Source organism: Pelophylax lessonae (genome assembly GCF_965119305.1).
Source record: "Pelophylax lessonae genome assembly, chromosome: 4".
Lineage (NCBI taxonomy): Eukaryota > Metazoa > Chordata > Amphibia > Anura > Ranidae > Pelophylax > Pelophylax lessonae.
Genome location: NC_138771.1, coordinates 73067095 through 73092487, shown reverse-complemented (window position 1 = coordinate 73092487; position 25393 = coordinate 73067095). Strand labels below are relative to the sequence as shown.

General features: G+C 41.5%; 1 protein-coding gene across 1 annotated transcript in view; it reads left to right on the top strand.

Annotated features, from left to right (window-relative positions):
• Positions 1–25166, top strand: part of ELL3 (elongation factor for RNA polymerase II 3) — a 202455-nt gene extending 177289 nt beyond the window's left edge. The window contains exons 10-12 of the mRNA XM_082256956.1: positions 14819–14990; positions 20717–20761; positions 24363–25166. Coding sequence (XP_082113082.1) covers positions 14819–14990; positions 20717–20761; positions 24363–24470 — 325 coding nt within the window. The 3' untranslated portion in view covers positions 24471–25166. The remainder of the gene's footprint in view (positions 1–14818; positions 14991–20716; positions 20762–24362) is intronic.
• The last annotated feature ends 227 nt before the right edge of the window (positions 25167–25393 follow it).

Genomic DNA, 25393 nt, shown 5'->3' with positions numbered 1-25393 from the left:
CATGTAACAAAATTTAAGGAAGTAAATATGTGGGGATCTTCACAAAGTACATTTAAAAACGTTTAGATCATTCAGATTAATAGGAGTAGGTTAGAAATAATTTAAATACAATGCAGAAATTAATATACTGTATGATTTAAAAATTTTGAGCATAGATACTGGCTAGGTGCAAACATAGGATACGGTCAAAACGATGTTCTGGCTCACCCTCACCAGCTCTGAGTGGCACCATTCTTCCCTGGCATAATAAATTCAAATGGAAAAAGCTGCAAATCTATTCTCTCTTTTTTCCTTATCTTCAAAGAGATTTTTTACAACATTAGCACATTCATAAGACCGTGTCACTACAAATAGCTCTCTGCCATATTCTGCTCCTTCTCACTGATGCGTTTCACCCTGACATGACTAAGGCCTTGTTAGAGGGAAACATGTCATAGAAGAAAACATTCCATTTTGGATTAATGTCATTTCCTGAATGAAAACCATATTTACAAATTTTTTAGGCGAAATGTTCCATCCTTCCCCTTCAAATTTTCTTGTCATCGCAGTTGAAAACAAATGTTGATGCGACCCCACCTACAATTAGAAAATTTTATAAACATTCTTAAAAAGAAACATTTTCTATGAAATTCCACCAGAGTATTGTCAATTTAAGGGTACTTCCACATGGGACTGAAATATGAACATCAGATATTCCTGGCATAAAAAAAACAAAAATATCCAAGGATGGGTTTTATAGCACTTGCAACGTACTCTGTATTACCAAAAGTATTGGGACGCCTGCCTTTACACGCACATGAACTTTAATGGCATCCCAGTCTTAGTCTGTAGGGTTCAATATTGAGTTTGCCCACCCTTTGCACCTATAACAGCTTCAACTCTTCTGGGAAGGCCGTCCACAAGGTTTAGGAGTGTGTCTATGGTAATGTTTGACCATTCTTCCAGAAGCCCATTTGTGAGGTCAGGCCTTGATGTTGGACGTGAAGGCCTGGCTTGCAGTCTCCACTGTAATTCATCCCAAAGGTGTTCTATCGGGTTGAGGTCAGGACTCTGTGCAGGCCAGTCAAGTTCCTCCACCCCGAACTCGCTCATCCATGTCTTTATGGACCTTGCTTTGTGCACTGGTGCACAGTGATGTTGGAACAGGAAGGGGCCATACCCAAATTGTTCCCACAAAGTTGGGAACATGAAATTATCCAAAATGTCTTGGTATGCTGACACCTTAAGAATTCCTTCACTGAAACTAAGGGGCCAAGCCTAACCCCTGAAAAACAACCCAACACCACAATCCACCAAATGATTTGAACCAGTGCACAAAGCAAGGTCCATAAAGACATGGATGAGCGAGTTTGGGGTGGAGGAACTTGACTGGCCTCAACCCGATAGAACATCTTTGGGATGAATTAGAGGGGAGACTGCAAGCCAGGCCTTTTCGTCCAACATCAGTGCCTGACCTCTCGAATGGGCTTCTGGAAGGATGGTCAAACATTCCCATAGACACACTCCTAAACCTTGTGGACGGCCTTCCCAGAAGAGTTGAAGCTGTTATAGCTGCAAAGGGTGGGCCAACTCAATATTGAACCCTACGGACTAAGACTGGGATGGCATTAACTTCATGTGTGTGTAAAGGCAGGCGTCCCAATACTTTTGGTAAAAAAGTGTATTTGTGTATATGCATACATATGTGTAAAAATTCTTCTAGGTTTTTATAATCCAGGGAATGTAGCATATGCGCATACACATGTAAAAATACTGACTAGCGACACAGATCTCTGTCATTTTTTTTTTTTACTGATCTATATGCAGAGCAAATTTACATACCTGTGTGTACAAGCCCATTAAAAACAATGAGCTGCATTTAGATCAGTAAAAATAATAAATAAAATAAACACCTGAACACCTAAAAACATCACATTTTTCGGATTCTGCATGCAAGAGGTCTACAAATATAATTTAGGGTCCCTTAAAGTGGAGTTCCACCCATTTTAGTAACTTTAGATGTATGTAATCCCCTTTAAAACGACTTTTACCAATGGAAACTTTTTTTTTTGCTAGTAAATACCTTATTTACTGCTTTAGTCATCCTCTCCTCACTTCCTGGTCCGGTCGGCGATTACGTCATTCGGCGATTCGCAGGGTGTGCTGGGATGTATCTCAGGGCATGAAATCTCGCAGTATTACACAGGAGATGAGCTGTACTGCATGCTCTGCCCCGCCTCCACCCCGCCTCCTCTCAGTGAGCTCAGTGAGGATATAATGCTTTCAGCCCTCGCTCACTGAGAGGAGGCGGGGCGGAGGCGGGGCGGAGCACGGCCTCAATACAATACAGTACAGCTCACTGAGAGGAGGCGGGGCGGAGCACGGCCTCAATACAATACATACAGTACAGCTCACTGAGAGGAGGCGGGGCAGAACACGCAGTACAGCTCATCTCCTGTGTAATAATGCGAGATTTCATGCCCTGAGATACATCCCAGCACACCCTGCGAATCGCCGAATGACGTAATCGCCGACCGGATCCGGAAGTGAGGAGAGGATGAATAAAGCAGTAAATAAGGTATTTACTAGCAAAAAAAAAGTTTCCATTGGTAAAAGTCGTTTTAAAGGGGATTACATACATCTATGTAATCCAACTTATTAAAAATGGGTGGAACTCCGCTTTAAAGCATGCAGGAATTTTATTGTCAAAATGTTTGCAAAAAAAAAAAAATACAGTAATCTTGTGGCCTAGAATATGAAAATCTAACATTAACTGTTTTAGCAAAAATAAAAAAACAACTGGAATAAAAATAAACACGCTTTGCTCCCTGTGTGCGCGCTGTGCTTCAGCTCCCTTGCTAGTTGCGTTCATTAACCTTGCTAGGAGACCCCCTTGGCTGGTGACAAGTCATACAGTATGCATAAGGAGATAAGTCTCCTGGCACAACATACACACAGCAGCTTAACTCCATCCATGCTGAAGAGCGGCACAGATGGGGCACCGAGCTCGCCTCTATCTGCAGAAATGATGGCGATGATACTGTAGGTACTCCAGGTTTGTCTCCGTGTTCCATCAGACTAATCTCATGCTCATGCTTTGCTATAATCTTTTACTAGAACGGTATTGGAAACAACTGATTTGCTAGGTAGATAATTTGCAGTTCCACAAAACGCATACTTCTTAAAAAAAAAAAAAAAAAAAAAAAAAAAAAAAAGAGAACAAGTAATTGTTGGGTCCAGAGGGGTTTCACTCTAAATACCCCCCCCCCCAAAAAAAAAATCTCTACTATTCTCCCTCTTTGTTTAACCTCTTCCCGACCACCCGCCGCAGATATACTGCAGCAAGGTGGCTCGGCTGGCTGAATCGCCGTACCCATATGTCGCTCCTCGGCATCGATCATTGGGGTGCCCGCACGCTGCAAGTCCCGGGCAGGGAGGCTGATCTGTGGGGCCAGCGGCCACAATTGCCGCCGGGCATTCGCGATCGCTCCCCGTGGAGACAGAGAGGCGGTCTGCCGTTATAAACCCGGCAGACCGCTGTTCTGTCAGTAATGAATACAGAACTCCTGTGTTCCTCCTATTTAGGAACACAGGTTCCTGTGTTGATTCCATAAGCCCATCCCCCTCACAGTTAGAAAGCACCCCCCCCCCCAGGCATACATTTAACCCTTTGATGGAGTTAAACCCTTCCCTACCAGTGTCATTAGTACAGTAACAGTGCATGTTTTTAGCACTGATTACTGTAGTAATGTTATTGGTCCCCCCAAAAGTGTCAGTTAGGGGTCCGATCTGTCCGCCGCAATGTCGAAGTCTTGCTAAAAATTGCAGATCGCCACCATTACTAGTAAAAAAGATTTTTTTATAACAATTTACATAAATCTTTCCCCTAGTTTGTAGATGTGAAGATGTGATAACTTTTGCACAAACCAATCAATATACACTTATTGGGATTTTTTTTTTACCAAAAATATGTAGCAGAATACAAATTGGCCTAAAATGAAGAAAAAAATCTGATTTTTTTTTAAAAAAAATTGTAATTGGGAATGTTATATAGCAGAAAGTAAAAAATATATATATATTTTTTTTTTTTGCAAAATTGTTGCTCTTCTTTTTGTTTATAGCGCAAAAAATAAAAATCGCACAGGTGATCAAATATGACCAAAAGAAAGCTCTATTTGTGGGATAAAAAGGACATCAATTTTATTTGGGTACAGCGTCGCATGACTGAGCAATTGTCAGTTAAATTAACCCATTTTTCGCTCTATAAAATATACTTTTCGAAATATGGGATCTTGTACTATAATGAAAGATATGCCAAGATCTGGACCAGTGTTATGAACATTAGGCATCACATAAAGTATCACCTATGGGCGTTTTTCACACAGGAAGACAAGGAGATGGTAAAAACAGGCAGCTGAGCTGCAGTTTTTAACAGCCGCCTAAAGTTCAGAATAAAGCTGGATGGGGCTGTCCACATGCTGCACCCAGGATGCTTTGCGCCATAGAAAATTGAATGTGCCATGTTGAGTGGAACTCCCCCAGAATGACAACTCGGTATCTGTTGCTCCAAAATCTTAAATCATGTTGTCACCCCTCCTGTGATTCTGTAGTGTTTCTGTAGTCCAGGACCAGAGATCTAGGCAAAGGCAGCACAATGACTTAGGGGTTAGCACTACCTAGTTACAATACTGGGCTGGGTGCACTTGGCTCAATACCTGGTCAGACATTGTCTGCATTGAGTTTGCATGTTCTCCCTTGTTAATGTGGGTTTTCTCTGGGTACCCCAAAGACATGCTAGAAGATTAGATTGTAAGCTCCTAGAGGGCAGGGGCTGGTGTCAATATACAGAATGTAATGTGTCGGCCCAGAGATACACTAGAAGAGGATTTCTCTCTCAGTTATGTCTCTTTGCACATCTGCTGTACACTTTCCTATTGAATGATGTTTTCATGCATATTGTGCCCAGGTGGGTAGGATGTTTGCCTTGCAGCACTGGGGTTTTGGGTTAGGTATCACTTTGCAGCACTGGGGTTTTAGGTTAGGTATCGCCTTGCAGCACTGGGGTTTTAGGTTAGGTATCGCCTTGCAGCACTGGGGTTTTGGGTTAGATATTGCCTTTCAGCACTGGGGTTTTGGGTTAGATATTGCCTTTCAGCACTGGGGTTTTAGGTTAGGTATTGCCTTTCAGCACTGGGGTTTTAGGTTAGGTATTGCCGGGCAGCACTGGGGTTTTGGGTTAGGTATTGCCTGGCAGCACTGGGGTTTTGGGTTAGGTATTGCCTGGCAGCACTGGGGTTTTGGGTTAGGTATTGCCTGGCAGCACTGGGGTTTTGGGTTAGATATTGCCTGGCAGCACTGGGGTTTTGGGTTAGGTATTGCCTGGCAGCACTGGGGTTTTGGGTTATATATTGCCTTTCAGCACTGGGGTTTTGGGTTAGGTATTGCCTTTCAGCACTGGGGTTTTGGGTTAGGTATTGCCTGGCTGCACTGGGGTTTTGGGTTAGGTATTGCCTGGCAGCACTGGGGTTTTGGGTTAGGTATTGCCTTTCAGCACTGGGGCTTTGGGTTAGGTATTGGCTTTCATTACTGGGGTTTTGGGTTAGGTATTGCCTTGCAGCACTGGGACTTTGGGTTAGGTATTGCCTTGCAGCACTGGGGTTTTGGGTTAGGTATTGCCTTCCAGCACTGGGGCTTTAGGTTAGGTATTGCCTTGCAGCCCTGGGGCTTTGGGTTAGGTATTGCCTTTCAGCACTGGGGCTTTGGGTTAGGTATTGCCTTCCAGCACTGGGGCTTTAGGTTAGGTATTGCCTTGCAGCCCTGGGGCTTTGGGTTAGGTATTGCCTTGCAGCACTGGGGCTTTGGGTTAGGTATTGACTTGCAGCCCTGGGGCTTTGGGTTAGGTATTGTCTTGCAGCCCTGGGGTTTTGGATTAGGTATCCGCCAAGGACACCATCTGCCTGATCTCCATGTGTCTGTAAAGATTTTGGCTGGATTTTCCATTTTCCTGCTACACTGTAAAAGCATAAAAATTAGCTTTGTGTATACAGAATGTGAATGTGCTGTACTGTGCGTGTGCGTGGCTTTGGCAGAGACATTAGATTGTAAGCTTTTTAGGAGAGTGGAATGATGTAACCAGTTTAAAGGCTCTAAAATTGTAATCTATATGTTAGCTGTAGAACAGAAACTTAATATAACATTATATCTGTGCCTTCGTGTTTGATGTAAAAAGTTCTACTAAAGGACCAATGCATTATAAAATGCAATGAATGCATCTAAAAACCTGCTGTTATGATCTGAGGTTATTGAGAACAGAACCATCTTTTGAACAAAATGTAAGTTTTACAAAACAGATAGTAAAGGCAACACAATCTGCCCTGCAAAGATAATACATTTTCAGGAACAACTGTAGTGCCATCTAGTGGCCACATTGGAAAATGTAATTTTGTAAATGTCAAAAGCTCTCCATGAACTCCTGAGCAACAGCTGGGAATGGTGGACCTGCCTTGGGCCAAGAAAGCATTTATAACCCAGTTATAAGGAAATCTCTGCAACAAAAATGTACTTGTAAATGTATTTAAGCAGAATCCAACTTAAAAAGTGGTTTACAAAGCATCATAAAATACTTAAAAGTTTCCCAGGACTTCTGGAAGAATGTAGTTTGAACCAAAAAAGAAATATACATGGCCTGATCTGGCAAAGGCAATGACATTGTTTCACTCTGGAACTTCCCAACAACCAGGCATACAGGAATAAGGATTAGATCCTCCAGAATTCTAGAGTCCTGCCAATGTTATAGGAAATATATTGTATATCGGAACATTCCAATTGAGTAAAATCAAGTCTATTAGTCTCTGGGCTGAACTGAAAGATGGATGGAGCAGGGATGAGATGGTGACATCATGATCTCTACCTCCTCCAATCAGAGAACGTTTTGTATTCATTGAAAAATACAAGATGTTCTGTGAATGGCGGCAGTGCAAAGCAAGCGACCCCTAGTGGTCAGTTTATGGTTGGGAAGCCGCTCATCACAGGACCTGAAAGATTGCAGCTATGATGGTAGTCGCACCAACTACTAAAAAGATTGTTAGATTCTCCAGTAGCCCCTCCTAATAAAAGATATGCATACTCATATTGTACCCAGCTGGATTATTGTGTCCATGCAATACAGATCCTATCTGGAGTTCAGCTTTAAGAAACTGCTCCAGTATAATACAGCGAAGATGCAGAATTTTTTTAGCATTTAGCCAGATGTTGTTCTGTGTATAGTGATACAACAAACCTCAAACAGGATCATGTTTTTTTTACTGGCAAGGCATTAAACTCAGAACCGCAGTCACGTCTGTACATGTCTTCACCTGAGATAATGGTTGGATGTTTGTGTGTCTGCAGACAGGTAGTAAATGATTATAGGACTGTATATGGAAAACTGCAAAGTTTATAACCGTGTGCTGTAACATTTCCCTTGGCCTTTGCATCAACAAAGATAGCAATGAAAGACATGTATGTGACTGATTTATACATATGAATGCAACAATGTGCTTAAATATTGTGCTGTATAAACTCTTAATAAACTCTTTATGTGTGCAAACAAAGTGTTTCTTGGTGCATTCAATATGAAAAGCTCTAATATGAAAATGAAAATGCTCTGTATGGGTAAAAGATCATACAATCTTTACCTATGTATAGAGGCTATGTGCAGATAAAAATTAGAAGATCTTAAAGCGAAGTTCCACCCAAAAGTGGAACTTCCGCTCTTTTGTCCCCCCCCCCCCTCTGGTGCCACATTTGGCACCTTTCAGGAGGGAGGGGGGAACATGTACCTGTTTTTGACAGGTACCCTTCCCCACTTCCGGCATACGGAAGTTCAGCCCCCTCCTCCACCTCTGAGCCAATAGGATTGCGCAGCTCGCTTTGCGCATGCGCAGTAGGGACCCACCCGTGAAGCCGCAAGGCTTCACTGCCGGGTTCCCTTACCGGCAATGGCGGCAGCAGCACCCGACAGCCGATGGATACATCGGCTGCGGTGCCGACATCGCTGGACTCCAGGACAGGTAAGTGTCCTAATATTAAAAGTCAGCAGCTACAGCATGTGTACAGTATGTGTAGCTGCTGACTTTTAATTTTGGAGGGGGAGGCAGAACTCCGCTTTAAGCCGGCCATATATGGTTCAAATCTCAGCCGGTTCAGCAGGAAACAGCTGAAATTCCAACCGTTAATGGTCAGGCTTACTGTACCAAGTTGATCAAACAAACAGCCTGCTGGAGTCTCTTGCAATTATCTTATTATTATCTTGCGATGGCTGTGTATTCTTCTTCTAATCACAAAATTCTCCTTGCTTGCTAAAGTCACTTCTTTAGGCCTGGTTCACACCTATGCAGGTTGCAGTTGATGCATATTCCTGGTGCATTTTGCATTTTTCAAAATACGTTTTTGATCCATTGAAGTCTATGGAACCAAAAACACAACCTGCTGGTCCCTGGCCCTTTCCATAAAACGCACAGATGTGAACGTGGTTCTGCAACACTGAAAGCGAACTAAAAAATGCATAATGTGAACCAGGCCTTGGCACTTCTGTCATTTCTCAGAGTTTGGTTAACTGCTTCCTACACGGATTGTTCAAGTGTTTTTTTGACAGCCCCCCCCCCCCCCTACCCGTTTACACCTGAGCCATTTTCTGCTTGAAGCTCTAAAATGCTCAACAAGCCAAATCACATTTATTTCAATGGCCCCTGTTCACATCTAAGCAATGTGTCGCCTGAAGGAAAGTGCCGGTCACTCATAAAAGTACATGAGCTTCTTTTTGGCAGATTGGGCCCCATAGACTTCAATAGGAACTCCTGCAAATGTGCGACATGGGCGTTTTACGTGTATCTGTCACTCGTCTTTTGTTTAAACAGCAACTCTCCAGCCCTAATCTCCTCCACCTCTCCTCCCCCTAGTACTTTCTATTGGCTAAACAAAAATGTCTGAAGCTGTAAAACCAGAGGCGTAACTAGAACCTTCAGGGCCCCGATGCAGGAAACCATGAAGGGCCCCCCGGACCCCTGGCCAGGGCCCTTCCCTTCAGGCCCAGGGCCCCGTTCCTGCCATCTTGGGGCCTCCCCACAGTGGTGGACTGCCAGGGCCCGGTCGCAAATGTGACCTTTGCGATCCTGGAAGTTCACCCACTGGTGTCAGTAGTTTTTATTTTTTGGTATTTTAATTGTATTATTTTTTAGCATTTTATTTTATTTTTTTACAATGTCACTGACTATGACTCTGTCCATTCATAAAAGGAAGGAGCTGGTAAATTACATATTTACCGACCACTTTCTGGTCCTCTATTGTGACACATCCCCTGCAGCAGCCGGCAGGAGAGGGAAGGGAGCACAGTGGGGGGGGGGACCAGGGGAGCACACAGGGGCCCAGAGACAGCAGCACACAAGTGAACTGGATAGGAGGAGTGGCGGGGGCAGCATACAGTGGAACCAAACTCCTCCATTTTCCTCCTGCAGCTACAGAAGGAAAAAGGAGGACAGCGATTTCTCTACATGCTGCCCCCGTCGCCTCTCCTATCCAGGTGTACAGGGGGGCTGCACAGGCCCCCTGGAGCATGGGGCCCGGTTGCAATTGCAACCCCTGTAGTTACGCCCCTGTGTAAAACGCTTGTAATATACTTCTAAACATGCTCAAAAAGTCTCAAATAAAAATGCCTGAAAGTTGCTCTGCTCAGGTGTGAATGCAGCCTAAGGCTGGCCATACATTATACAATTTTCTTCTATAGTTTTCCTTTAGACTTACCAAAACCATATAATATGAGGTCAAACCAAAACACTTTCAATTCATATGCAATCGTGCAGGCCTTATGGGCCATACACACTATAAGATTTTCTGAAGACTTTTTCCTTCAGACTTACCAAAACCATATAATATGAGGTCAAACGTAAACACTTTCAATTTGTATGCAATCTGGCAGGCCCTTGCATTACATAGAAAAGGTAAATCTGAAGGAAATCTAACCACAAAAGTTGGATAGTGTGTATCCAGCTTTAGGGCCTGTGTCAACAGTCTTTTATTTGCATCAGGTAGGTTTTGTATTCCCATACAAGTCTATGGTAATGCCATAATGCAAGTCTATGGGAATGCCATAATGAAAGGTTTTGGGAATACAAGTCCATGAGAATACAAGTCCATGAGAATACAAGTCCATGAGAATACAAGTCCATGAGAATACAAGTCCATGGGAATACAAGTCCATGGGAATACAAGTCCATGAGAATACAAGTCCATGAGAATACAAGTCCATGGGAATACAAGTCCATGGGAATACGAGTCCATGAGAATACGAGTCCATGGGAATACGAGTCCATGGGAATACGAGTCCATGGGAATACGAGTCCATGGGAATACGAGTCCATGGGAATACAAGTCCATGGGAATACAAGTCCATGGGAATACAAGTCTATGGGAATACAAGTCTATGGGAATACAAGTCTATGGGAATACGAGTCTATGGGAATACAAGTCTATGGGAATGCCATAAATCAAGTCTATGGGACTACAAGTCTATGGGACTACAAGTCCGTGGAACTATAAGTCCATGGGACTACAAGTCCATGAGAATACAAGTCCATGGGAATACAAGACCATGGGAATACAAGTCCATAAAAAATACGAGTCTATGGGAATACAAGTCTATGGGAATAGAGGTCTATGGGAATACAAGTCTATGGGAATGCCATAATGCAAATCTATGGGACTACAAGTCTATGGGAATAGAGGTCCATGGGAATACAAGTCCATGGGAATACAAGTCTATGGGAATACAAGTCTATGGGAATACAAGTCTATGGGAATACGAGTCTATGGGAATACAAGTCTATGGGAATGCCATAAATCAAGTCTATGGGACTACAAGTCTATGGGACTACAAGTCCGTGGAACTATAAGTCCATGGGACTACAAGTCCATGAGAATACAAGTCCATGGGAATACAAGACCATGGGAATACAAGTCCATAAAAAATACGAGTCTATGGGAATACAAGTCTATGGGAATAGAGGTCTATGGGAATACAAGTCTATGGGAATGCCATAATGCAAATCTATGGGACTACAAGTCTATGGGAATAACACACAATTCTATGAGAATGCAAATATATGGGAATACCATACAAGTCAATGAGAATATAGTATACCAAAAAATGTGCCACACCTAGTTGTTCATCAATATCACAATGTTCATCACATGTGTTTATCAAGCAACATCATATAACAGTGAAATAAATCAATTGTAAAATTTAAGTAAATATTTATATTTAAATATATTGTGAATAATTCCATAAATTGTTGCATGCCAAAGTCCATGCCAAATGTCTGTCCCATTCCAAAAGAATCGCCACCACTAAGAAAGCACAGCAGAGTATTACAGGAAAAATCACTCTCAAATTTTAGAGAAGTAATTTAAGGCACAATATTAATCGCAGTCATAATAGTCAGGACTCCAGTGTTAACCTCGTAGACAAAAATACTTTTGTTATAGTTTCCATCAGCTGCATGTTTTCAGTGATGCAAACTAAACGAAAATTAAATATGAATTAAGTAAATTGACGAAAAACTATGGCAAAAATCCATTCCAATTTTCGTCAACGAACAAAAATGTGAGGTAGGGATTTTTACCCCCCTGAACTTTTGCTTTCCTCAGAGCTCCGCCTGTCTGTTAAAGCCCCACCCCCTAACTCTATCATCAAGAGACGCAGGCTTCCATCAATCATTTCCCTTTCCTATGCAGTTTTACACATTACACTCATTCACACTATCTCTTTGGCGCCCTCTGCTGGCCTTCTTCTAAATGGGCAACACAATTCCACCTCCAGCCTATAATAATAGCACATTAAAGTTAAAACATATATTGCACATATATCACATAATAAGTAGGGGGCATGTACTAAGCTGCTGAAAGAAAAACAAATTAAGAAAATGGCTTTCCTAATTTCTCTTATTTTTTTCTTAATATTTAATATTGGTAATATATTCAGGTAATATGTGCATTGCAGCCAATAGAGGTTTTTTTTTAATATTTTAAAGTTGCACTTCGGTTTGTCAAAAAGCAATATTTTTTTTGTTTATGAAAGTTGGTTTTATTTATAGTTTTATATATCAAGTTATTATATATCACAACGGCTAAGGCCCCTTTCACACGATAGAACTGATCAGGTCTGCCTGTCTGTTTTTCAGACGGACCTGATCAGACCAACCATTTTCCTCTATGGAGAGGCGGATGTCAGCAGGGATGTGTCTGCTGACACCCGTCTGTCTTCCGATCCGACAAAATCCCCTTAAAACAGACTGATGGCGATACATTCACCATCCGTCTAGCCGGTCGGTATGGATGAAAACGGACATGCTGTCCATTTTCATCCGATCTCCCCATAGAGGAGAGCGGGACTCTGACAGGTCTGTCTCTGCACAGTGAGTAGAGACGGACCTGTGATCCGTCTGCTCGGCAGGGATCAACTGAGCGATCCCTACTGAGCTAGCAGAATCCGCCCACTGAAAAAAGAGCCTAAATCTGTGTCTGTAGTGCATGTATAAACCTTAATACCATAAATAATAACATGTTATTAGATTTGTACTCCAAGAGTTTATAATAAGTTTGGAAATTCTAAAGAAATGCTTAAATAATGCATTTAAATTTAACTAAACCCATTAGATTTCAGTCAACTCAAATATGACTAAAACTAAAGCAATTCAGATGACTAAAATATGACTAAAACTAAAACGGCATTTTAGTCAAAAGACTATGACTAAATCAAAATTTGATGTCAAAATTAAAACTGTAGGACTCAAATTATAATCAGGAAGCATCCACCACCAGTACAATAATCCCCAAGTTCACAATCACATATGCACCATGTTAAAAGAAAAAAAAGGAGACCAGCTCTCTTTAAAATCTGATAAATTTGTTTATTGAAACAAATATATTGTGCTCACATAAACATAGGCATCATAGCGATGTATATAGTATCAAAAACTGAGGAATCACAGTTCCAGTTGCGTGGTGACATCACGTAGCATAGCTACGTAGCGTAGCTCCTCCCTACGTGTTTCGTCAGAGTTGACATCTTCCGGGGCAAGGATGTTATGTAACGTCATCACGTATTAAATACCCTCCGAATGCCGTGGATAAACAAAAAGAAACCAAGCCTCACTTTAAAATTTATAATGGGAACCAAGCCTCACTTTGGATTTAAAATCGCTAGTCAATAGCAAGAATCATATCTCAGAGCGAACACAACTTGCACCCTCTATGGGACTAGGTACACATAACACCAATAAATAAATATAAAATTACAAAAAATTGATTAATAATCCATCCAGGGCACAAAGAGAGTTTACAAACTAAGGGCCCATCATGATTATAATAAATACATAAAAAAATGAATAAATATTTAAATACATTGCAGCATGTTAAAGGGTTTATTCATCTTTATGGCAAATTGGATAGTATATCCTGGGGGCTTCTCGAGTATAAATCATGATGCAGTCACATGAAATTCTCAGATATCCCTTACCTGTAGCCCCCCTGTAGGATCTGTAAACTAAGGAAAGAAAACTTGAATTACTGGTGTCCTGCAAAAATCCAGATTCCCCTACTGTCTGATGCTGACATTTCAGCAAAGCACCCCAACGAAGCTCCCAAAAATTGTAAAAAAAAAATATATATATATATATATATATAAACACACATATTGTAAAAGAAATAAAAAAATTCAAATAAAAAACTACCTACACCAATCTGTGCCCTACGGACATGGTCCTTTGTCTTGCTGACACGTGTACCACTCTACTGACACCCTCAATGTTTTAATACATTATAAAATGCTGAACTTGCACTCTCCAGTTTTAGTAAATCATCCCCATGGCGTGAAGCTCTCGGGTGCTGAGTTACACATTAGTTGCTCTCCCATTGTAAGATAATTTGAAGTGGACCTAAGGTAAAATAATCGAGACAGTATTGGTTTATTTTAAAGTGTAACTTCACCCAAAAGGGGAAGTTTCCGCTTCTTATCATCCTTCCCCCCTCCACTGCCACATTTGGCACTTTTTGGGGGGGAGCAGGTACATGGTTTTGACAGGTACCCGCTCCCACTTCTGGCTCACAGTCTTCTGGAACACATCACAGGTCCCAGAAGACTGCGGGACCATTCACGAGGCACAGCACAGCTCGCTTATGTGCAGTAGGCTTCCCTTAGGCTTCATTTACATCTTGGCATTCCAGATCGTGGGCAGAATCGCTGCGATTCTGCCCGCTATTGCTTATCAATGCTAATCGTGAGGCGCTTGTGCAATTTCTGTCACTTCCAATGGCACTCCAAATGGGGCACGATTTTGCTACGATTGTCGCCCAACGAATCGCGGTAAAATCATGCAAACAGAATTGCAAGACGCCTGTCGCCCAAAAAAAGTACAAGAACTTCTTTTGGGCGACCGGCATCCTGCGATTCTGTTTTCTGTATTCTGATCGTGATGATTCTGCCCGCGATCCGGAACGCTAAAATGTGAATGGAGCCTTACTTGAGATGCCAGCACCTGTACCCGAAGCAGATTGAAGAATCAGCTTAGGTGAGGATGTCACAGGATCCCTGGACAGGTAAGTGTCCTTATATTAAAAGTCAGAAGCTACAGTATTTGTAGCTGCTGACTTTAATTTTTTTTTTTAGGGGAGCCTGGAGCTCCTCTTTAAGGTCACTTTTACTGTTAATCAATGTAAAGGGTGGTTTTCATTTGAATTAGACCAAAGCTCTCTATGTAGCTGCTCTTGTTAATCGCAGAACTTTCCTTTCTTTTGTTATACCCAGTAAATATAACACAATCACATCTGAGGATCAGAAGAAACTCTATGAGGAAGACTTTGCTTCTGATTATTCGGAATATCTGGAGCTCCACTCCAAGATTGGGAAGGTGCTGGAGAGATTCATGCAGCTCGGCTCCAGAATGAAGAAGTATCAGCAAGGAACAGCAGAGCACAAGGTAGGCATTACAGAATTGATGAGCTTACAGTGCAGAATATTTATTTTTATATTTACTTGCACAACCAAGGGTAAGTTCATATTAAAGTGTTACTTAACCCAGGAGCCTGCATTCACTATATCCGGTCTCCCACAGTACACAGAACATGGAAATGCAATTATTTTAGTAAATATAAACTGCTAAATGTCTTTTCTCATCGGCAGTATATAGCAGTCTTGTGACTTCTATCAGTGCCTGGTTAAAGCTTGTTGGAAGAGTTTTCATTCACCCATAATTGTCCTATGAGGCTGCAGGACCCCTGACCCTCTGTCTGGACAGTGCTGATTGGCCCTGTGCTGATCACATGCACTCTGCCAAGAAAAAAAAAAAAACTCTCAAGCACTACATACCAAACTGAGCATGTGCAGCTTGGCACCTAGCCACTGTACTATCAGCAGATAGATTGGGGACAATGGAAGAAGGGGAGGATCCGAGAAGACAGGATCAAACAGACTTTTTTTTTACACAATTCGGAGGTTTAATCCCTTTGGTTCCACAGTGAGTATAACAAGCATGCTTTACTGCAGATACACACTGATTTTACTGTTGTGGGTTTAGTAACACTTTAAGAAGTCATTCTCATTATTTCATTATGGACTTATATTGGGTGTTGAGGTCACTTTTACTTGTCGGAAGCAAGTGAAAAGCGAGGTATTACACCTTCCTGCAGTGCTGCTTTTATATCACAGTAGCACTTCTCGTGGTTTTAAACATTTATTATATTGTAGTCTACCCATTCTTAGATGAGATGTCTGAATTTCTTTAGGCTGTCTTTCTTACAGTATTTTTTCATCTGGTGATCCAGCCAGTAAGCCTATGTTCTTTTTATTTTTTTCAAAAGAATAAGCTTCCCAGCTGAATGTATCGGTTACAGAGATGAGGCAAACCATCATACAATCATGGTCAAACAATGATCAGCATTTATTCATTTATAATTGTTATCCAAAAAGGAAAAAAAAACTGTTTGCTGCAATTGCTTATACAGTTTTAGCTGAAGTTTGGCTTCAATTTGTTAGTGTATTTAAATCTGGTAGTCCATCTAACACTACCCTCCCCCAGACAGACAATGCTGCTGTCAAAAGGTGCCCCTGTGCTCCTTCATCCTGAGTGGGGCACAATCTAATACAAGAGGTGTGTTACTGGCCAGATCATCAGGTGAAAACATAAGGAAAAAAGCCTAAAAAAACAAAAACAAAAAAAAAAAAAACGAATACAGCTACCACAACTAATGATTGGTAACCTGCAATATATTACATGGTTTTAGGTTTAAGACCACTTTAAAGAGTATGTATAGCCAAAACTCTTCTTTTTGTTTTTGAATCTAGTATGGAAGGGTTACAACCCCAGGAAGCTTATTCTTTGCTGCTTGTGTCACATTGGGGAGGTTTCCCTTCACTGCCTGTCCAGGAGATCCAACAGGACGTGAGAAATAATGAGGGACTTCCCTCTTAGTTGTTACCATAAAAAGTGTCATTACAAGATTTACCCTCACCGCTTGTTTTCCATCACTTTCTGTCTCTGTGACAATGACTACCAGAAAACATAGAGGGGTTGGACTTCCCAGTGGGATACAGACCACAAGAAAAGTGACAAAGGTTGTCATCCTTCCCTAACCTGTTCAACTGTAAAAAAAACAAAAAGTTTTGACTATAGATTCATTTTTAATATGTAATGTAATAATAGTTAAAAAACATATTGTATGCTTAAATAACAAAATCATTTTTAGATTAAGGCCCCTTTCACACTTGCAGACCGTTCAGATCCGCCTGTCAGTTTTTCAAGCGGATCTGAATGGATGCCCATATTTTCCATCTGTCTGGCGGATGGGATCGGATGAGAACGGACAGGCGGTCCGTTCTCATACGATTCCCCCATAGAGAAGAGTGGGGACCTGACAGCTCTGTCTCCGCACACAGAGCGGAGACAGAGCTGCCGTCCGCCTGCTCAGCGGGGGATCGGCGGATCGATCCTCCGCTGAGAAAAACGGAGTCCGCCGACGGAGTGGCAAGTGTGAAAGGGGCCTAAGGCTTCTGCTGATTCCTGGCTTTTCTTTAAGGCTTTTCAACCCCCCTCCCTATTTATTCCCTATTCTTACTGTATTTCATAGGCGTGAGCAGGGGGTGCGCCAGGTGTGCCTGGGCACACCCTAATCAGCACCTGCAGTGCCCATTCCCCCTACGGACTTCCTCTGTGTCGGCTCCCCACCCCACTAGTGCTGCTGGCTTCCCTCCTCTCCTTTCCCCCCGGTTGCTGGGGGGGATGTTTCAGGATGGAGAGTGCAGGAAGGGGCTAGTACATATGTCACTTAGTGGCGCCTTCCTTTTCTAAATAAACACAGTGAACACACTCACTCAATGTGTTCATTCATAGCTGAAGTGTAGTAAACTGTGTTTACTATGCTTTAGTTTGTGACTGAACAAGAAGCCGCTCAGCACAGAGCACTTCCCATTCATTCAGCTGAGGCTGCAGAGAGAGGCATGTGTGTTTGAGCTTTGGGGTGCACACCTATGCTGTATTTGATGACATATTTATCTCAGGGTATACAGTGTGGTAGAACAACCCCAAGCTCACCACCACATTTAAAAAAAATCAGTTGTAACATGTAATATGTGCATTTCTTTGGGCTTCCTGTTTCCATTTGGTGTATTGAAAATGAAGCAAAAAATGTTCAAAAACCTAAAGTGCCACTAAAGCTAAAATTGTCTTTTTACCGTGGTGCATTCCTTGCATTGAGATAAAATTATTTCCATTCCTCTGCCCTGCCCCCCATTCCCCCCATATCCCCCCCTTATGTATTTATACATGTGATCATATTCCCCTCTAATGTATTTATACATGGTGATCATATCCCCCCTTATGTATTTATACATGGAGATCATATCCCCCCCTTATGTATTTATACATGGAGATCATATCCCCCTTATGTATTTATACATGGAGATCATATCCCCCTTATGTATTTATACATGGAGACCATAGCTCACCTTATGTATTTATACATGGAGATCATATCCCCTCCTTATGTATTTATACATGGAGATTGTATCCCCTCCTTATGTATTTATACATGGAGATTGTATCCCCCCTTATGTATTTATACATGGAGACCATAGCTCACCTTATGTATTTATACATGGAGATTGTATCCCCCCTTATGTATTTATACATGGAGACCATAGCTCACCTTATGTATTTATACATGGAGATTGTATCCCCCCTTATGTATTTATACATGGAGATCATATCCCCTCCTTATGTATTTATACATGGAGATTGTATCCCCTCCTTATGTATTTATACATGGAGATTGTATCCCCTCCTTATGTATTTATACATGGAGATTGTATCCCCCCTTATGTATTTATACATGGAGACCATAGCTCACCTTATGTATTTATACATGAAGATCATATCCCCTCCTTATGTATTTATACATGGTGATCATAGCTCACCTTATGTATTTATTCAAGGAGATCATATCCCCTCTTATGTATTTATACATGGAGATTGTATCCCCCCTTATGTATTTATACATGGAGATCATATCCCCTCCTTATGTATTTATACATGGAGATCATATCCCCCTCCTTATGTATTTATACATGGTGATCATATCCCCCCTTATGTATTTATACATGGAGATCATATCCCCTCTTATGTATTTATACATGGAGATCATATCCCCCCTTATGTATTTATACATGGAGATCATATCCCCCCCTTATGTATTTATACATGGAGATCATATCCCCCTTATGTATTTATACATGGGGATCATATCCCCTCCTTATGCATTTATACATGGAGATCATATCCCCTCCTTATGTATTTATACATAGTGGTAGTGCGAAAGAAAACAGCGCAGATTTGGTGTGATCAACCTCTACGTGCCAATAAATAGATGTATGGTACAAAAAATTATATATATGCATAAAATCTCAAATATGCTCTAATAGTGCAATTCAACACCCAGTGAAGTGAATGAACAAATAAAATACATAAAAACAGTTGCCAATAATAGTCCGAAAATAATAGTCCCAAAATGCAGTATCCAGCAAGTAGCCAGTGAAAGTTGTTTGGTATAAAACAGCCAAGAGGGGTGCTCAAGTGCTGAAAATCAAACACATGCTGCAATGGTGCGGTGATATAGTGATTTGCTCCTCTCCCCAAAGTGATTCCACTTACCGGACAACGTGGACCCTCAAACCTTATAGCATAAGAGTCTCACAGGCAGAGTCCGGTATATGATCCGGGCAATAATTCTTTGGACTTGGGTGGTAGCCAGTACAGGGTCCCCTAAGGTCTCTCAGTGGATAATACCCATATAGAAAGGAAGAAAGGAATCCCAATAGCATAATATTGCTACAGTAAATTTATTGTAAACTCAAAGAAAAGAACTCACATTTGATGCGATAAAACCAGGCAATAATGGACATAAGTCGGTAGATCCCTGGGATGACGGTGTGCAGCGGGGCTGGCTTGGCTCCGGCGTGCATTCCTCCGCTACCGGAAGTGACGTTGCGAAGGGCGTGTAGCCGGAAATTGCGTCAACGCGTTTCGCCTCCCACTAGGCGTTCTCACAGACGTATTTCCGGCCACAGGACGGGCAATCTATTTATACCCCTCCTTACTATTTTTACTTAGGCACTTCCTTTTCCTGTTGGGTGTACCTGGCTTCATGTACACCCAACCGGAAGTCATCTCCGGTGTTTAATCATACGAACTAATACATTGAAGGCAGCAAAAAACAATAAAAACAATAAACCCCCATTAAATTCAGAGCTTATACTTGGGAGGAAGTATCCCGCCAGAATGCGCATGTATTACCAACAAATTTCGGCCATTTGAAAAATTCAAAGGCTATCATGAGGGTTATAGCAAGGGGACACGATCCTCCCTGAGCTGCGGGGAAAGATGATTTGAAATAATAATGGTTGGTTAAATAAATACCAGGAAAAATAGGAGTTACAAAATAATATGAATGGGTTAAAATATAATACATAGTGATCATATCCCCCCTTATGTATTTATACATGGAGATCATATCCCCCCCTTATGTATTTATATATGAGATCACATCCCCCCTTATGTATTTATACATGGAGATCATATCCCCTCCTTATGTATTTATACATGGAGATCATATCCCCCTTATATATTTATACATGGTGACCATATTCCCCCTTATGTATTTATACATGGTGATCATATCCCCCCCCCCCTTATGTAATTATACATGGAGATTGTATCCCCCCTTATGTATTTATATATGGTGATCATATCCCCCCTTATGTATTTATACATGGTGATCATATCCCCCCGTGTGAAGAGGAAGAGAGGGGAGAATAGATCCAGCGCAGTGCATGGCTACAACTCTTCTCCCCTCTTTTCCTCTTCACACATTGGCTCCTGCTGCTGTCAATCAAAGCAGTGAGGAAGAAGTGGGGGGGCGGGCCTAAGTCCCGCTTTGTGTGTCTATGGAGCACAGCTCTGGAGCGTGCAGATACCATGTGCCCCCATAGCAAAACAGTTTGCTATGGGGACACACTAAAAAGAGGAGGACCCAAGAAGAGGAGGATCAGGACCACATCGTGCAATGCACAGAGCAGGTATGTATAACATGTTTTTTTTTTAAATAAGAAAAAAAAAAAAAGGTATTTAATCAGTTCTTATATTTGGTCTTTTAGATGGTGGAAAACAAGATTCTGAATGAGTACAAGAAGTTTAAAAAGGTAAGAAACCTCTGGACAGGTTATATAATTTTGGATCAGATGATAACCAACCACAGTAAAAGTTTTGGGGTCATTTTAATATTACAGAACATCTTAGAGCTGCCTTCATCAACCAGCGTTTTGTGAAAACCTCAAGTTTCTCCAGAGGTTGCTAGGGGGTCCTTGATCAATCAGAAGTTTTCGCCAAGTGACCACTGACATCAGGGATCTTTTACCTATCTAAAAGAAAGACATTCTTCTCAAATGAAAGGAGCATTCTTCTATTGACCATCACACTAATGTACCATGACCTGTAGATATAGTCATTGTTAGCAGGGGGTTCCCTAAGACCAGAACGTTTTTTAAGGGTTCCTCTATAAGAAAACAAAAAAAAAAGGGTTGTGAAAGGCTGCCTTAGAGCATGGATTGAGATGTAGGCTCAGTCCAGCCATGCCCGGGCATAAGAATGGTCTGGAGGTTCCATAAATATTCTGTTTGGGAGAATACTTCTACCTATGTGAATAGGAGGTGAGATCAAGGGAGGACTGGGCCTGGGGGCAGGGGGGCAATTTCCCCCTAGGCCGCTCTGATGCCCCGTAAAAAGGCTGCACCGCTTCTGCCACAGACATGCCTAAAGGATTTCTGGTGAAGAGAAGTTAAAAGCCCCTGCCGCTGACTTACTGAGTGCAGGTTTAAGACAAGGACAGAGAGCAGGCCTCCCCCCCTAGCCAACATGGGTGGTGTAAACTGTGTCTGAGCAGATGCCGGTTTAATGCCCCACTGAAGACCCTCCTCCCCTTGCCAGCCCCAGCCAAGCTGTCCCAGCTCCCCCCCCCCAACTGCCCCCTGTTGGCCAGGTTGGAAAAAATTGGAAGTTCCCCTGGGGTGGGATTTTTTAGGCACAAAGTAATAGAGAATTTAAATAATCGAATAATATATTTATTGAACAGAAATAATAGACAAAAAATTAGGTTAAAAACAGTTGCAAGCATAAGACATTAATACCATAACAGTGACCGACCACATTATACAAAGTCCAAAACCCGACGCATTTCGAGGACTATGGAGCTTCTTCCTCAGGGGTGGCTTTGAGTGGTGTTCTGTTGATATGGAATATAATCAAAGCATCATGTATTTTTTAAATAGAATACAGTTTTAATAATAATATCAGTGTTGTAACAGCCAGTTAAAAAGAAAAAGAAAAAATAATTTCAAATGCAGTGAAACAAACAGCACTTACATGGTTAACTGTTGAGGAACGAATGGGTGCTTGCAAATTTAAAATCAGAGGGTTAAACTGCAGTCTGGTTGATGAGGTCTTGCTCAACACCAGGAATATACGGTTGGTGTGTAGCAGATGGTGAGTCTGGCCGCGTGTCCAAGTGAGTAGAGGCTCTTACTGAGGAGAGGCCACAGTGGACTAAAATGAAAATAAGAAATGCAAGGAGATGCAAAGAAACAAAAACAAATGGACACTGCTTATCTTGAAAGAAAAAAGGGGAAATCTGGAGGGTATTAATTAATTTAATTGGGACATATTTAAAGATCATGGTTGCCTTATGCAAAGAACTAAGATAAAGTGAATTTAATAAGCATAAGGGATGTAAACCTATTGATAATGAGTTTGTATATGTAATCTCACAATGGCAAATGCTAAAGGAGGGGAAAGACCATAGTAAAACAATACTTGTCTTTGGAGAGGAAAGATTTAGGGAATTTTAGGTTAGTCAATTGGTAATGGTTACCATTAGATAAAGGATTTAGATAAAATAAATTTAATAAGTATAGAGAGCATTAAAATACTATTTGTAGTTTTTTATATATTTTGAACTAAGAATAGCTGATTCCAAGAGCAAGGGAAGACAGTATTAGGATATTAAATTGGCAGATATTGACAAGGGAAAACAGTATTAGGATATGAGATTAGCAGATATGTCCATAAAGTATTCAAATGTTATATTTGAATGCAAGATATTGACGAAATTAGTCAATGAAGAGGCTTACCTTATGAGATAAGAAACAAAACGCTGGCCAGGTCAGGAACCAATATTGAGCCGGTGAGTAAAGAGTACCTGGAGTGGAGCTTCAGCCTGGAATGAGGGTCAGAGGGAGGACAGGAAGAGGGAGAGTGGTAGCGTGGCCGAGTCACCGCACCATGGGCTTCTGGTTTGTACTTGCCTCCTGGGCTGAAAGTTGCCAGTCTGCCCCTGGGTGAGATAAAGGAGAAAAGTAGCATTTTTATTTTATTTACATGTTTTATTTTTATTTGCGAGGAGAGGAAATATATAGATATTAGATACCTAAAATGGTTGTAAACCCTTACATACAGTATACGTATTGAAGTCAATGGCCTCAGGTGATACACCGAGATGAAACAAATCCTCCAAAATAAGTTGTAGTTGTTTATCTGAAGCCTTCTCTTCTTCAGCATTTCTGAGCTATAGAAGGCTGGGGCAGGGATCTGATGTCACACACTGCACTGCATACAGCAGGGAGCTGAGTGTAATCTGAGGCCTGAGTGGAGGGACTGGACACCCCCCTACACATTCTCATTGGAAACATGGACATCTGGGGTTGTCAATCACCTGCTGTGTGCTGGAGGGGGTTGGGGCATCTCCCTGGATAGTCTGGTGCCGGTATTACCTGTCAGAAGTGACTCGTGTAGATCACACAAGGTGTTTTGAATTGAGGCAAGTACACACCACAGAAGGATATTATTCTGACTCCAATTGTTGTAATAGTTACTTATCCCTTGCTGAGACCTATTCCTGGCCTGTATAAGCAGATACAATCAACGCGGACAATAGTTATCAGATAGCCGAACTCACCAGACACCGTTTCTTTTCATCCACGTAGGTTTATTGCAAGCAGTAGGTATAGCAGACAACAAAATGTGGCAGATGAATGAAAATGGTATCTGTAGGTCAAAACATGGTAATGTGTTCCCAGATGCGAGCAGATTGTATGAAGGCCTAGACCAGGGTTCCTCCTGAGGTTGCTAGGGGTTCCTTGTCAATGGGCAATTTCTGCCTTTCAGATAAGTTCCCAATGTCACCATTGTTCCTTTTAGCTATCTGTAAGGGGGTAATTCTTCCCAATGACAAGAGTAAGGAGCATTCTTCCCACTGACTGTCACACTAATGTGTCATTAGTTGTAGATTTGTAATTTTTAACAGGGGTTCCCAGAGACCAGAAATTTATTTCAAGAGTTCTTCTGTTTTGAAAAGGTTGAGAAAGGCTGGCCTAGACAGATGTGGCCATCTCTATTCCCACAAGCATAAAGAAACAGGAACAGGAAATTCATCACAGGTGGGAGGGAACACAGAATGGATAGACAGAGAGCAAGTGCAACAACCGAAATAACCACAAGATGGCAGTGTAACAACTAACTATATATAAGTCAAATAACAATGGTTTATGAAAATGAACTATATAAATTGTGTAACAGCACAGATATGCTTTGTTAATTTTGTTTTTTATTGAGACGTTTACTAACCACTTTAACTGCTTGCATATAAAAAAAAATACATGTATTAATGTATTATTGAATAAAAAGCTGCAATAATGTGTTTCCTATATGGAGTTTAGCTTTTAAAAGCTGTTTTTTTTTCCTCATGTGCAGACTTATCCTACCTACAGTCAGGAGAAGTCACGCTGTGAATACTTGCATGATAAATTATCTCACATAAAACACCAGATTCTGGAATATGAGAAAAATACACTGACCTAGCCAGTGTGCTCGGGAGAAGAGACAATCCACTCCGCACTGACCTCAGCAACCTGCGAAACACTCCACGAGTTACTACAAGCCTTGAAGGAAATCTAACTGTGAAAAATAAAAGTGCCATCAAAATATTGTGTGATACGTATACAATGTAGAGGAAATGCCTTCATCGGGATCATTCCAAAAAGCATCAGTTACTGCCTTACAGAGGACGTTTACACGGGTTATACTCTGTATAAATAAAAATACAAAAAACTATTATATATACAGCTCCAATGCTGGATCCATGATCTGAGCAATCCTGTACGGCAGATGGCGCTCAGAACAAGGGACGCCCTACAGTGCTGTGAACTTTCGAGCGACGGTAGTACAGAATAAACATTGTGATTGTGTAGCTAAAGAATGGATTGAAAATTAAAGCCAGTAAATGCATTGTAAAGAATTCTGGTACGTTCATTTGGTACAGACGGGCTGAAACCCTTCCCAGATTAGTTAGGTATTTTGGTGTCCCTTGTCTAACCAGCTGTGAACTCATCCAATACTGGATTTATGGCACTTTTGTGCCGTATACAGTCTTGTTACTGGACATGCCTTTATATTTTCTGTTTTTAGATGGAAACAATCACCTGTTACAGCTGAAATTGCATTTTTTTGCAAATTCATTGTTGAATAAACCAACATGAACTGTTCAATAAAAATGTTTAACCCTAATTGAGGTTCCCTGTGACTCTGGGTCCTTGAAGTAGAACTGAAGGCAGGACTTTTTTTAAGGGCTCGGTCACACTTGCTTTGGGCTCTGAAGATCAATCCGTGTTCAGACAGCTTTTTAGAGACCTTTAACCCCTTGAACCAGTGGTGGCCTATCCATTGGGGCGTAGGGGCGCCCCCCCATCCATACGCCCGGCCCCCTAATCTACATGCAGGGCGCC